Source organism: Cornus florida, unplaced genomic scaffold, assembly GCF_030987335.1.
Source record: "Cornus florida cultivar Cherokee Brave unplaced genomic scaffold, ASM3098733v1 CherokeeBrave_3.0.0_Hap2_Chr03, whole genome shotgun sequence".
Classification (NCBI taxonomy): Eukaryota; Viridiplantae; Streptophyta; class Magnoliopsida; order Cornales; family Cornaceae; genus Cornus; species Cornus florida.
This window is the reverse complement of record NW_026775573.1, coordinates 8,077,640-8,091,332: the sequence shown is the minus strand read 5'-3', so window position 1 is coordinate 8,091,332 and position 13,693 is coordinate 8,077,640. Positions and strand designations below refer to the sequence as shown.

General features: G+C 30.4%; 1 protein-coding gene across 1 annotated transcript; it reads right to left on the bottom strand.

Moving 5' to 3' along the window:
* Positions 1–3,951: 3,951 nt before the first annotated feature.
* Positions 3,952–7,393, bottom strand: LOC132301051 (uncharacterized). Its single transcript, XM_059798341.1, has 2 exons — positions 6,751–7,393; positions 3,952–6,425 (listed from the first exon to the last, which is right to left on the bottom strand). Exons 1-2 carry the CDS (start codon positions 7,391–7,393, stop codon positions 3,952–3,954), a joined length of 3,117 nt encoding a protein of 1,038 aa, XP_059654324.1.
* Positions 7,394–13,693: the final 6,300 nt, after the last annotated feature.

Genomic DNA, 13,693 nt, shown 5'->3' with positions numbered 1-13,693 from the left:
AAATGTTCCCAACTTCACGGAGTTGGTTCTTCTCAAACTAGTTCCTAAATATGAGATGGACACTAGACTTTGCTTTTATTATATAGATTGAAGGGAATGAACAAATACATATTTATATATAATAGAAAATTAACACGTGCAATGCACGTAAAGAAAAATTTATATTAGATAAATAATTGGTATTTTATATATTATTTTATCTCAAAATAAAATAAAATTGACTTTATTTTTTTTTTTAAATCAAAAAGTTAATTTAGATTTACGGAATAGATGTTAATTCAAATTAAAATATTAATATGATTTATATGAGGGTTTTAATCATCTTTCTATCTAATTATTAAATACATTATGTTAAAATAACTTTTTATATATTTTATCTCTACCAAACACAATTAATCAATTAATTATATCAATGAAAATTTATTTCGATCAATTCTTAATGTATTACCAAGAATTGAGAAAAATGAATTCAGAAATTTATAACATGGCGAGTGTAAAAATAACTATATTGTATTCTAGAGTGGACTGTGGTCAAATAGTATTCGCAATGTGGTGCATTATTACTAATTATTATAAACAATGAGAGTTAACACACTATGAATCAATATTCTGAATTTTTATATTTTTCCTTTGGAAAGAGCGTTTTATCCTTTTGGGAGATCGAAGTTCTGCAATTGGATGATTGTCAGTGCTAAGTTCTTCTGTTGTATCATTGTCAATGCTAAGTTCTGTGCCAAGTTCTTCTGTTGTATCATTGTCTCGGCCAACTTTTTTAACTGCTTGTGCGACGAAGAGGCCTCTGATTAATTCATCATTGTTGTTGTCTATTTTCACCAGAAACATAAATGACTTCCCTTCACATCTTTTAACAATGTCACTGAACTCATTTGTTTCTTCTTCCTTCAAATATTTATAAGAAAAAAAAAAACTAACCTTATTTTTCTTTTATAAATTATATATATATATATATATATATATATATATATATATATATAATTTATTATATAATGTAATGCACAATTTTTTTTCTTATATTAAAATATTATTAATGATTCCAAATTGTCACCTCATTTTTTAGTCGTAGAAGATCTTCCAAACGACAATTTATTAGTGACTGACAATCATCAAAAACTGTTATCTTTGCTTCTGCATTTGTATCTGTCACTTTTAGTCGCATCACAAATCTGCATAATGACCAATTACAATAATAAGTTATTTACGTTTATAAAGTTTTTAAAACTAAGGTAATTTTAAAAGTAATAATCATAATAAAAATTGAATACCTTTGAACGCATTTTACATTCTTTATGTTGCAATTGGTACAAACAATACCACTGTTCAGTAGTTTGACTTTCTTGTTGCATTCCATACAAGCGTCGTACCATGGTTTCTTTTCATTTTCAATTTCTTGAATTGTTGCTTCGAAATAATAATTTGTTTTCTAAACAATGATAAGTAAATTTTATTTTTGTATGAATAATTTTTTTTAAAAAAAAAAACATTTAATAAGAAAACTAATATAATAAATTAAATAATTATGGAAAGTCTATACTAAAAAACAAATGTATACAGATTCATACCATAAATGCAGTTTTTGATTTTCCAATAATCTCGTTGAGACAAATTTTTTCGGCTCCATCAAAAGCTTTAGATTTTGAATTCATAATGAGAGCACCTATATTATTGCCGGATATAGTTTTATCAAACCTGCATTTGTAGTATGTACGTGTGATAACTTAATTTGTATGTATGTAATGATTACTATATATATTGAATACTTTAAAGTATTTAAATTTATGGATCAAAGTAACTATTTTTAGTAGAAGAAAACAAACCATTTTCTTAATGTGTTTACTTCGTCGATGTCCATATTGATCTGCAATGTGGATCCTGGATGTGTTTGAAGAGCGACACCTTAAAAGTACAATTATTTAATTATATATTTGTAGCATCATAAGGAAAGATAGATTGTAAAATGAGAACATTGATTCAAAAAAAAGGAAAGAAAAATGAGAACATTGATGTCGATTTATATGTAGTGTATCTTTGTAAATGTTAACTACCACATTTGTTAAAGTGATTATTGGTCTCTTGTTTACCATTTTAATTATTTTTTGTCCTTCATTTTCTGCAAGATCTGCCCATAATGTCAACGTCGTCATTCTTGACCTGTTATATAGTTTAATAATTACTTCAAGTATTTATTCTAAAAATAGGAATTTGTGAAAAATAGTTTTACTCACTTTGTATCTATTATAGTGATGTTACACATTTTAGATATTCCATCACTTTTCTTCTTAGATTTGATCAACATGGAATTTGCTTGAATAACGATTCCGAAAGCATCTGCAAGCTTAACAAGTTAGTTTCATATATTCAATTGAGATATATTGTGATTCACAATTGAGTTCAATGTTAAAAAATATATATATAAACAAAGATTTGAAGGGAATTAACCAATTGTCTCTTTGCTGTCAATGTGTTTGTTTATCTCTTCGAAATCAACAAAATTGTAATTTATTTTGTTCAAACTTATTTTTTCTTTCTCAATGATTTCAATTGATGTTTCGGTTGTAAACTTTAATTCGAATTCCTTGTGAACATTTCTATATTTGTGGTTCACTCGACTCACAATTCCATTAGAAATTATATAAGTTTTATGAAGAGCTAGGGATTCCTTGAATATGGTGACCACATCATTGAACAATGCAGCTTGAATTTGTGTTCCCTAAATTGTAAAAGATGATCAAATAATATTGACATATATATATATATATATCAATATCAAAAAATATAAATATAGAATACTAAAAGTAATGGATAATAAACTTACTTCTTCATCCATTAGAATTACTTTCAATATTTGGCCTGATCCTTTGTCATTATGGTAGTTTTCAACATTTCCTCTACGAAGTACAATCACCTTTATTGTCCAATTCCTTTGCAAAACATCTAGCTAATTTATAGTGTTAAAAGTACATTGGTTCCTCATGTTGAAGATTGTTTCTGTAACACAAGATAAAAACAATAATACGTTTAATGTAAGTGGAAAATTGTAAATAATAATAATAATAATTTAAGTGGAAGATTGCAATATATATATATATATGAAAACTTTCTTACATGCTTGGCAACAAAACCTCTTTGTAGACAACATTTTTTGTATATTTAGCATTGCCTTCAATTCTTTGGTCTTTTTTAACATAGACTTTAGTTGTCGACATTGATGTTCCTCTAGATAACGCCACATATAGTTGTCCATGTGAGAATACATGCTCTGGAAGATATATTCCTACATGAGGAATTGTTTGCCCTTGTGCCTTATTTATTGTCATTGCAAAACTTAATCGTATTGGAAACTGTTTTCTAGTAAAACAAAAAGGCAATCCCTCACTCTCTGCCGGGGAAAGAGGTATCCTTGGAATCAGTACTTGTTTCCCTACATGTTGTCGATGGCAAATTTCAGCAGCGATTATGTTATCTTTTGTGCCACGACATATAAGCCTAGTCCCGTTACATAATCTATTTGCAGGATCTAAATTTCTTAGTAAAAGTATAGGACAATTAATTTTCAACATTAGTCTATGAGGTGGAAGGCCGTTTGGGAGTAAAGAATTCAGAAATTCTTCTTGGTAGTAGGTACCAGCATCATCATTTGCTTTATCAAAGCTATAGTATGTTGAAGATTCTCCCGGAAAACGTTCAATGAGCTGACCGTTTATTTTATCAACAAAATCATTTCTTGTTGCTAAAATTGCTCGATTAGTTATGTATTCCGCTAAGTGAGAATTTTCTTGAAGGGACGGAAATATAGCATCTATCAATGCATTTTCAGAGTTTTCTTCAATTATAGAGTTTAAAACTATCTCTTTCGGTAGTTGAATCATGTTGTCTAATAAAGTCAGCTCCTCTCCGTTGCCTACTCGTAGTAAAAATTCTGTAAATGATTGATCATTTCTTGCTCTCATGTTCTTTTCCAATCGTATTTTCTTCATTTTTTTTCCATAATTTAGACTTTACCAGACTTGCTTCAATAGTTTCAGCTCTAGTCGCTCGTGGTAGTACGGGTAACACTTGTCTGAAATCTCCGCCAAAAACCACAACTTTTCCTCCAAAAGATAAATTATTGCCAAGTAAATCTTGTGGAGTTCTATCAACTGCTTCTATTGCATAATGTTTTGCCATTGGTGCTTCATCCCAAATAATTAGTTTGGCTTTTTGTAAGAGTTCTGCAGTTGAACTTTGCTTTGAAATGTTACAAGTAGTTGACTCGTCAGCTATGATAGGAATCTTAAATCTTGAATGTGCAGTCCTACCACCTGGTAATAATGAAGAAGCCACTCCAGAAGTTGCAGTTGCAAGTGCAATTCCATGTTCAGATCTAACCTTCGCAAGTAATGCACGATACAAATACGTTTTTCCTGTACCCCCTGGCCCATCAATGAAGAAGATGTTTGGTTGATTTGAGATTATGCATTCAAGTATAGTTTTATATGCATTTTCTTGCTCATTGTTAAGATTTACTATTGCATTGTAATCGTCAGATGGAGTAACAATAGCCATTTCGTTGGTGATCTCTCTAGAGGAATCATAACTGTTGGAATCATTCGCATAATCAATATTTGGCAAATCGTAATCATTTATATTCCGGCCCATGCTTATTAAATAGTTTTCTATGCTCTTAAGTGTTTCCATGAGTTGGTAGTCAGGGGAAGAATTGGGGTCGGGTAAAAAATCTTCTGACATAGCTTCAAAATAGTCATCCCAAAGTTTTCTAACATTACTTGGGTCACAGAAAACTATTAAAGTTGCAAAAAGCTTTCGAAGAGCCATTGGCATTTGGAAGCATACAGCATCGTTGAGGCACTCAACAATGCTATTATCGCTTTCAAGTAGACCTCTTCTTTCTGCCGACTCTTTAAACGTTACACATTGGAGACCATTAACATATAATAAATCTTTATATGATGTTGGTCCATGCACATGGTTTAACAATAATCTTAAGTAATACCTTTCTCCTTCGGAAGGGTTGGCGGCATTAACTCGTCCTATTACCGCCTTGTGGTGTCTGGGACTCCAACATTTATTTTGCTTGTTCCAAACATAATGCTCCGGAATCTCCCTATACAAATAGTCTCTACTTATTTCAGATATGGAGTTTAAATGAAAGAATTCTGTCAACATTGTGCGTGATATATCTTCAGAACGAACGATATATTCTAGGTTTTTGTTCTCCCAATACCAAACTGTGTGTTTATTTGGAAGGTGTAATTGGAGGTTGGTAACCGAAGGATACATCTCATTTAAGTTAAACTCATAAAGTCTCCACATTGCTTCTTGTGGTGATACCCATCGTGCATCCTGATATTCTTTTATTTCATCTACGAAATTCCCTCCATCAACATTTGAGATGTGAATCGCAACACGATCATGTCCCTTGTATATATATTTATAGAGATACTTTACTGCTGTTATTCCTGAGCATATCTCGACATTTATATGGCAGTCATATCTCTCTAAAAGATATGGATTATAAGGAACAACCCATCTGTTATCTAACATTGCATTACGCACAAAGACTATTTGGCTGTCTTTTCTTCTTCTGTATATAGGGTATGAATCTTTACCTTGAATCGTATGTTCGACAAATTTACGTGGATAAAGATTTTTACATTTCCCATCCTTCATGCATGCATTCTTTTTGTTGAGATCTCCGCAAGGACCATGAATCATATGTTTCACTACTTTCCGATAAAGTGATGGGTTTTCATTCTCAGAAGGAATTTCTGCACAGACCAATTTGTCATATTGTTCTGCATTTGTAATTTTGAATTCAGATTGAAATATGAGTAATATGTGTGCGTGTGGCAAACCTCTTTTTTGAAACTCAATCACATGAACATGCGCTGCCACTTTTCCAAATATCGATCTTTTAAATAATTGTTGTTTCACATCATATAGCTTTGCTCTGAACACTCTAGCTGTTAAATCTGGTCTATCTTGTGGTAACTGTCCAAATTTCAGTTCGTCACGAATTTCTTTCCAATCAGGATTACAAGTCATTGTAATAAAAAGGTCTGGTTTTCCGAATCTCTGAACCAAACACATGGCATCAAAGTATCGTCTACGCATATCCCTAGGTCCTCCTATGAAAGAAGCGGGAAGAACAACCCTTTTTCCAACTTTATCTCCTCTAGATTCTCCTGCTACAATGCTATCAACAATTCCTTGGTATAATTCAGATCGAATATGTGATTGTTGTGTCCGGTAGTAATCTAAACGAGTCGATTCAAGCTTAATGTATATATCAACCACATATTGTTGCAAAAGTCTTCCAGCATATAATAGAATTGATCGTTCTTTTTCACGTATTTGGAGTTTGTAGCAATAATATTGTTTGCATGAAACCTTTTTTGTTCTTCTTGCTGCATCATCGTAAAATAATTTATTAAAGTTCTTGAATTATCACTTCAATATATATGTGAATCAATTTTGTTTATTTAAATAATATATTGCATTAAGATTTACCTTGTTCAACTCTTGTTGCAATATCATGTTCAAAAATATCTTCTTCACATGTAACATGTTGAACGATACTTGGTTGATGTCGTGTTTTGATATTACGATGCCATCCAATTTCACCAAATGGAAATAATAAAGGGTATTGTAATGGATCATAACATCCAAAGTAGTGCCTTACTCTATGTCTTCTTCTTGAGTGCGCAGTAACAATTATATCTCATTCTGAACGTGTATTTGAATTTGTTCCTTCTATCCACACAGCTGCAACTTGGTCCGATGAAGGTGAATTGTAAACTCTTTGGTCTAGGCGAACATCATTTTTTATAATGATCTCATAACTCTCTTGGACAGGAATATCTTTTAGCCTTCGGAAAAACTGTTCATATGGATTTGCAGATAATATCTCCATTAACTTTACGACAATCGGCTCTTCCAAATTTGCATCTTTAAGAATTCTCATTCTATTTTGCAATTCATTATCAGTGTCATAGAAGTATAATTGGAGGTAACACGGTCCATTATCTCCAAGTGTAAGTGATGGTAATTCATGGTATACTTGACTTTGTGCACGAAAAGTATAGATCCCGGTCTTCATATTTGATAAATTTTTATCAAGACGGACTCCAAATGATGTAAAGGAGAATATACTATTATAGGCACGCAAGTGACGGCGGAAGTCTACAGATAATGCACTTTGGCTTGTGAACAATTCATATAAATCATTAGGCACATTCGTAGACATTAGGACTACTTCACCATTTGAGCAACAGAAACTTGGAGGTTCGTATTCAAATTTTTTTGCATAACAAAATTCACATTGTGGGACCTTCTTCAACTCATGGGACATTGTGTCATTATATGGTTTTTCCATCTCCTCTCGTTTTCTTTTCTTTATTGAATTTCTTACGTTTTGAATATGGTTGTCTCTTTGGTCAGGTGACAAACTTGCATATCTATTTCTGTAATATGCATTCAATCTAGCACGTCTATTATCGTGTCTCATCGAATTGTTTCACCTAATAATAGAAAATATATAAAGTAAATAGCGATGGTGTTTCCATATGAAATATATATGTCTAATTGAATAGTTCACCTTACAAAGATGATCTTATTACATCTAATTAAAAATAGGGAAAAAAGTAAATTAAGCTGGTGTTTTCATATATAAAATCTATGTGTTTAGTTGAACGGTCCAGCATACAAAGATCTATCGCGTCTATTATCGTGTCTAATTGAATTGTTCCTCCTAATAATAGAAAATAAAAAGTAAATAAAAATAGTGCTTCCATATTAAATATATATGTCTAATCCACCTTACAAAGATGATATTGTTACATCTAATAGTAGAAAATATAAAGTAAATTAAGAGGGTGTCTTAATATAAAATCTATGTGTTTAATTGAATAGTCAACCATACAAAGATGATATATATATATATTTCTAATTACAAGCTTTTATGCATTCTATATATTCGTTGAAATTAAATAAGAAAGTAGCTTTACTGGTAAGGAAAAATAAACTATTCAAGACCCTAATAAATGCTTTAATATTAAATGCACCAAAAAAGAAAAAGAAAAAAAGCTAGCTAAAAAAAAAATTAAATTGAAAAGTATAAATTTTCCACTCACTTGTAAATTTTATCCCCTTTATTTGAAATTAGTAATGTATTTTCTTTGACCTGCATACGTCATTGATATAAACATAATAAGGTTACTACTTTTTTTTTTTAAAAAAGAAATAAATTATCAAAATTTTCTTAAATTTACACATAAATTAAGTCAAGCTTTGCAAACAGTTCCATACATCTGATCAAAATTCTGTTAAAATTACAAATGGTAAGCAGTTGATCACAATAACTAATGTGCAAAATTTTCTGCAATAACATTAGGATTCAAGCCACCTAGCATGAGATTGAAACATCAGTAATTAAATGATTTAATTTTATATAAATAATAAAAGACGACTTTTAGAAGAGGTGTTAGTAGTTATTTGAGAAGTATATACTATTATATTATTATAAAAAGGTGTATATAAAAAAATACAAATAGAATACATAAGTGTTTATAGTTAAAAGGTAATTTTTTGAAGAGGTGTTAGTGCGGTTAAAATGTGTTTTTTAAAAGGTGTTTTTGAAGAGGTTTTAGTGCAGTTAAAAGGTGTTTTTTTAGAATAGGTGATTTTAGATATAGGTGTTTGCAGTTAAAAGGTGACTTCTAGAAGAGGTGTAAGTAGGTATTTGAAAAGTCACATTTATTTATTAAAATAAATTAAATGATTTAGTATTGAACATCTACAGTCACCAATTTATATGCTGTCATAACTGGCTCATACTTATCCTAAAAATATCATACATGCATAAAGTCAATAAATTATCAAAATTTTCTTAAATTTGCACATAAATTAAGGAGACGACATGAATAGTAGGCGACATGCAAAACACACATATAGTGGGTATGAGTACCTAGACCTATTATTTTTTTTAGTCAGTCTCCTGTCCTTTTGACTTATATTATTTTTTTATTTTCATTTTCCCTTCTTACATGTTACTTATGGTATAAATTTTATTCATTTCATACTTAAATCTATTTTATTAAATTAGGAAAAATATATATATATAATTACTAAGTTAAGGACAGTGACAAAAAAATATAAATAGATCATTATATGTGTTAAACGGTCTTTACAAACTTAAATAAAAATTATCAGAATTCGGTAAAATCCTACTGTTATCCATTCGGCTTACGTACAATGCTGAAAAATATATATATATATATATATATATATATATATATATATATATATATATATGTGATGGACTGTGGATTGACTCGGGAGATACTTGGTGAGAAAAACTAAAGGAGAGGATCCAAGCACGACTCCGACCAGTCATCGGATTTGAGATAAACAAGTGAAGTTTCAGATCGAACTCCGTCCGAGGTCAGGGCACTGAGAACAAATCAACAGCTCATGCAGCTGATGAATAAAACAGAGAGGATAAACAATCAGTGAAGAAGGTAGGTTCAAGATTTAATGTGATGAGTTTGGAACAGCAATGTGGTGTTGGCAAGTGCAATGCGCATCGTTAAAATGTGATGGTAGTGAAAGCAATCGATGAAATTCTCTAACCATTACGTATAGATAAAGTAATAATTTATATTTCTGAAACAGAAAAACAACAAAGAAAATCATGCCCTAATTCTTTACGCATCCAAATCAGAATTGTTCTTTAATTCAAATATAAACATACCTTTTAAAAAAAAAAAAAAAAAAATTAAGGGTTTTGAGTTGTAATCTGATGTACATGAACCAAAAGAACGAGAACATCATGAATAATTCTGAATTATGGTCAACAAACTTCACATAATTAAGAAACATAATAGGAAAAAAAAATTCAAACATTCAGGAAAAAAAAAAAAAAATTCAAACATTATATCCTCAAAAACAAAAATATAAATAACACAAAACATACCTTAAGCCAAAATAGGCCTTGAGTTATGCGCTTCAACCAAATACTGATTTTTGAAGTAGAGTTAGATAATAAATGTTGAAAGAAGAGATGGGTAGAAGAAGCAAAAGGGGTAGAAGAAGAAGCCAAAAAGGTAGAATGAGAGAGGCAAGATCTAATCCGCCGATTATATATAAGATTCTTCAGACACCAACAACCGAGTAGACGTGAAAGAAGAAGACGTGTCGGTTTGATTGAAATTGTTTTGAAACAATGAAAAAAAAGGAATTTTTTTATTTTTTTTTTCAAAGAAGAAGGGAATAAAAAATAAAGAATAAAAAAAAAAACTGCCATGTAAACAAGAAGAAGACGTGTCGGTTTGAACAATTGAAACTAATGGAAAAGAAAAATTACACGGTCTCTTGAAGAACTGCTTGGTATATATAAGCTGACCAAATGCCGGTGATGCAGAAGGCGAGCACCAGAACACGGCGGAGTCCGGCGCTGTGAGACTCCATCAGAGTGCTGGAGATCACCGGAAACACCAGTTCCGGCGAGCTGCGTGGGTTTTCAGACGGATATTTAAGACGGAGAGAGATGAGAGAATGTGAGATCTGAAAAGAGTATTTGTGAAGAATGAAACGACGGGACAATTCTCAACTGTCAAATGGAGTGAGACGACTTGTGCTACTATAAGAGCGCTCAAAGCTACGTTGAATTTCCACGCGTCGGATTTTTATTGGTTAGATGATTTGTTTCTTGAGATTTGATTGGCTAAGCAAACGCAGACTCTTGCAGTATATATTTGTATATATTCAACCAGAAGAAATAAATTTGCCAAGAGGGCATGCCATGTGTTGTTTGAGAATGGAAGGTTTTAGTGAGAAATTATTCAAAAATATATCTATTTACCGTGTCAGTTGGTGGAGAATATATGTATACAATATCCCAGTAAATGAACACTTTATTTCTTTTAAAACTCTTAATTTTTCTATTATAAAAAAAGGGTTAATTGTTTTGACACTTGTTTGGAAATAATTTGCAATATGTCCTTTATCTTTGTTTGAAAGTATCTTTGTTTGGAAGCATATAATTTTGTGATTTAATCAAATTGACAGGATCAGTACAAATTTTTATGATTCAATAACGGAAGTAATTGTAAAAAATGAAGTAATTATAAGAGTTCTAACCATGTATTTCAATTTGCATACAAGTCTTTCCAAAGAGAATTTTTTTTCTTCACAAAGATGATGAGAGAGAGATGGATTCATACACACATTTTATTATGTTAAGAAGATAGTTTATCTTGAAAGAGAACAAAAATGAATTCTCACCGAATAGTTATTTCAATTTATCAATTTAGAAAGAACTATTTATACAGTCATGACAACTCTTTGAGATAACTCTTCAAAAAAACATTATGTTAAAATAACTTCTTATATATTATATTATCCACCAAACACAATTAATCAATTAACATTTATTTTACATTACATTTAATAAAACAAAATATAGATTACATTAAAAAAAGTCTTGATCATTCCATTTTGTTTAAGAACATGGATAATATTCCTCTGATGGATCCTCCTCTTCACTATCATCAGAACTTATGTGGATGACACTATTGTGCGATGTCTCGATTGCTTCTACTAACTCAGTCAACCTTTGTATTTCTTGTAAAAGAACTTTGAAACCAATATCAATTTTATGATTCAACTCAGACAATATCCTTTCCCATATATAAAATGGTGGTGAAGTAGAGCTACATGCTGTAGGATTGTCCCAAAGTAGTGGTCTTTTTTCGAACAGTATTTCTTTTGGAGTCATCTGTACTTTCTTACCATTTTTTTGAGTTGCCATCTACAGTGTCAAATATTAATTTGTTAGAAACTCACAATTAAAATTATAAAAAGAAATACTGAGAGACATAAAAAGTTTTCAGAGGTGAGAATAATTAATATTAAATTTATTTAAGAAGTATAGTGCACTTACAATGTTGGAGAAAAAGTTTTTGCAGAGAAAAACATAACATGAAAGAGTTTTTTTTTTTTTTTCTTGAGATCATATAACATGACAGAGTTTTTGAAACATAAACTCTTCACAATAAGCATCTTAACTGTTGATGTCTTTTAGAAATTACGTTACAGAAAGTTAATTTTATTTTTTTTTCAAAAGGTATATAATTAAAGTTTATTTTTTAATAAAAAAATCCAAAATATAGAGTTGAACACTTATTTAAATTTAAATTTTAAAATTGTTTAAAACAAGAACTCATTGGGAAAAAAAAAGAAAGAAAGAAAACAAAAACTAACTCTTAATGTGCAAAATTTTCTGCGATAACATTAGGATTCAAGCCACCTAGCATGAGATTGAAACATAAACTAACTCTTAACGTTGAATTTTGGAAAACGTTAATTTCTCCTTTTCTAAGGGATTAAACAGATGCTTTAAGCAAACAATAGCAGCAACAACAAAAGCCAAAGCTACAATATCAAAGAACACAAAACTACTTTCCGCTGGATTCAAGCCACCTAGCATGAGATTGAAACATAAACTAACTCTAACGTTTGAATTTGGAAAACTATAACTTCTCCTTTTCTAAGGGATTAAACAGATGCTTTAAGCAAACAATAGCAGCAACAACAACATAAGCCAAAGCTACAATTTCAAAGAACACAAAACTACTTTCCGCTTGCATGGACTAATTTACTTAAGGGGCTTAAAGTGTCAAATAATTTAAATCTCTACCTATGAAGTTGAAAGGTCTTTTCTGTGAGTAAAAGAATCAAGGTTTCATGCCCTAATTCTTTATAGATCCAAATCAGAATTGTTCTTTAATTCAAATTTAAACATACCTTTTAAAAAAAAAAAAATTACGGGTTTTGAGTTGTAATATGATGTACATGAACCAAAAGAATGACAACATCATGAATAATTCTGAATTATGTTCAACAAACTTCACATAAAAATAAAATTCAAACATTGTATCCTCAAAAACAAAAATATAAATAACACAAAACATACCTTAAGCCAAAATAGGGTTATGCGCTCCAACTAAATACTGACTTTTGAAGTAGAGTTAGATGGTAAATGTTGAAAGAAGAGATGGGTAGAAGAAAAAGCCAAAAAGGTAGAATGAGAGAGGCAAGATTCAATCCGCCGATTATATATAAGGTTCTTCAGACACCAACAACCGAGTAAACATAAAAGAAGACGACGCGTTGATTTGATTGAAATTGTTTGGAAACAATAAAAAAAAAAGTAACTTTTTTAATTTTTTTTTAAAGAAGGGGATTAAAATAAAAAAAAAAAACCGCCGATTAAACAAGAAGAAGACGTGTCGGTCTGTTATAAGAGCGCTCAAAGCTACGTTGAATTTCCACGCGTCGGATTTTTATTGGTTAGATGATTTGTTTCTTGAGATTTGATTGGCTAAGCAAATGCGGACTCAACTAAAGGGTTAAATCTGTTTGGTATTTTTTTTTTTTTTTTTTTAAAAGGACGGAAAGGGAAACTGGTTTGGTATTTTAGAATTTTAAAAATAAAAAACGTTGAATTTTCACGTGTCGGATTTTTATTGGTTAGATGATTTGTTTCTTGAGATTTGATTGGCTAAGCAAACGGGGACTCAACTAAAGGGTTAAATCTGTTTGGTATTTTTTTTTTTTTTTCTTTTTTTTTTTTTTTTTTTAAAAAGGACGGAAAGGGAAACTGTTTTGGTATTTT

Bases quoted from the DNA above. Each gene is read 5' to 3' on its own strand.
- LOC132301051 (XM_059798341.1), bottom strand. From the start codon at position 7,393: ATGGAAAAACCATATAATGACACAATGTCCCATGAGTTGAAGAAGGTC. The intron at 6,426-6,750 runs GTTCAGAATGAG...ACGATGATGCAG, and splicing joins AGGAACAAATTCAAATACAC to CAAGAAGAACAAAAAAGGTT.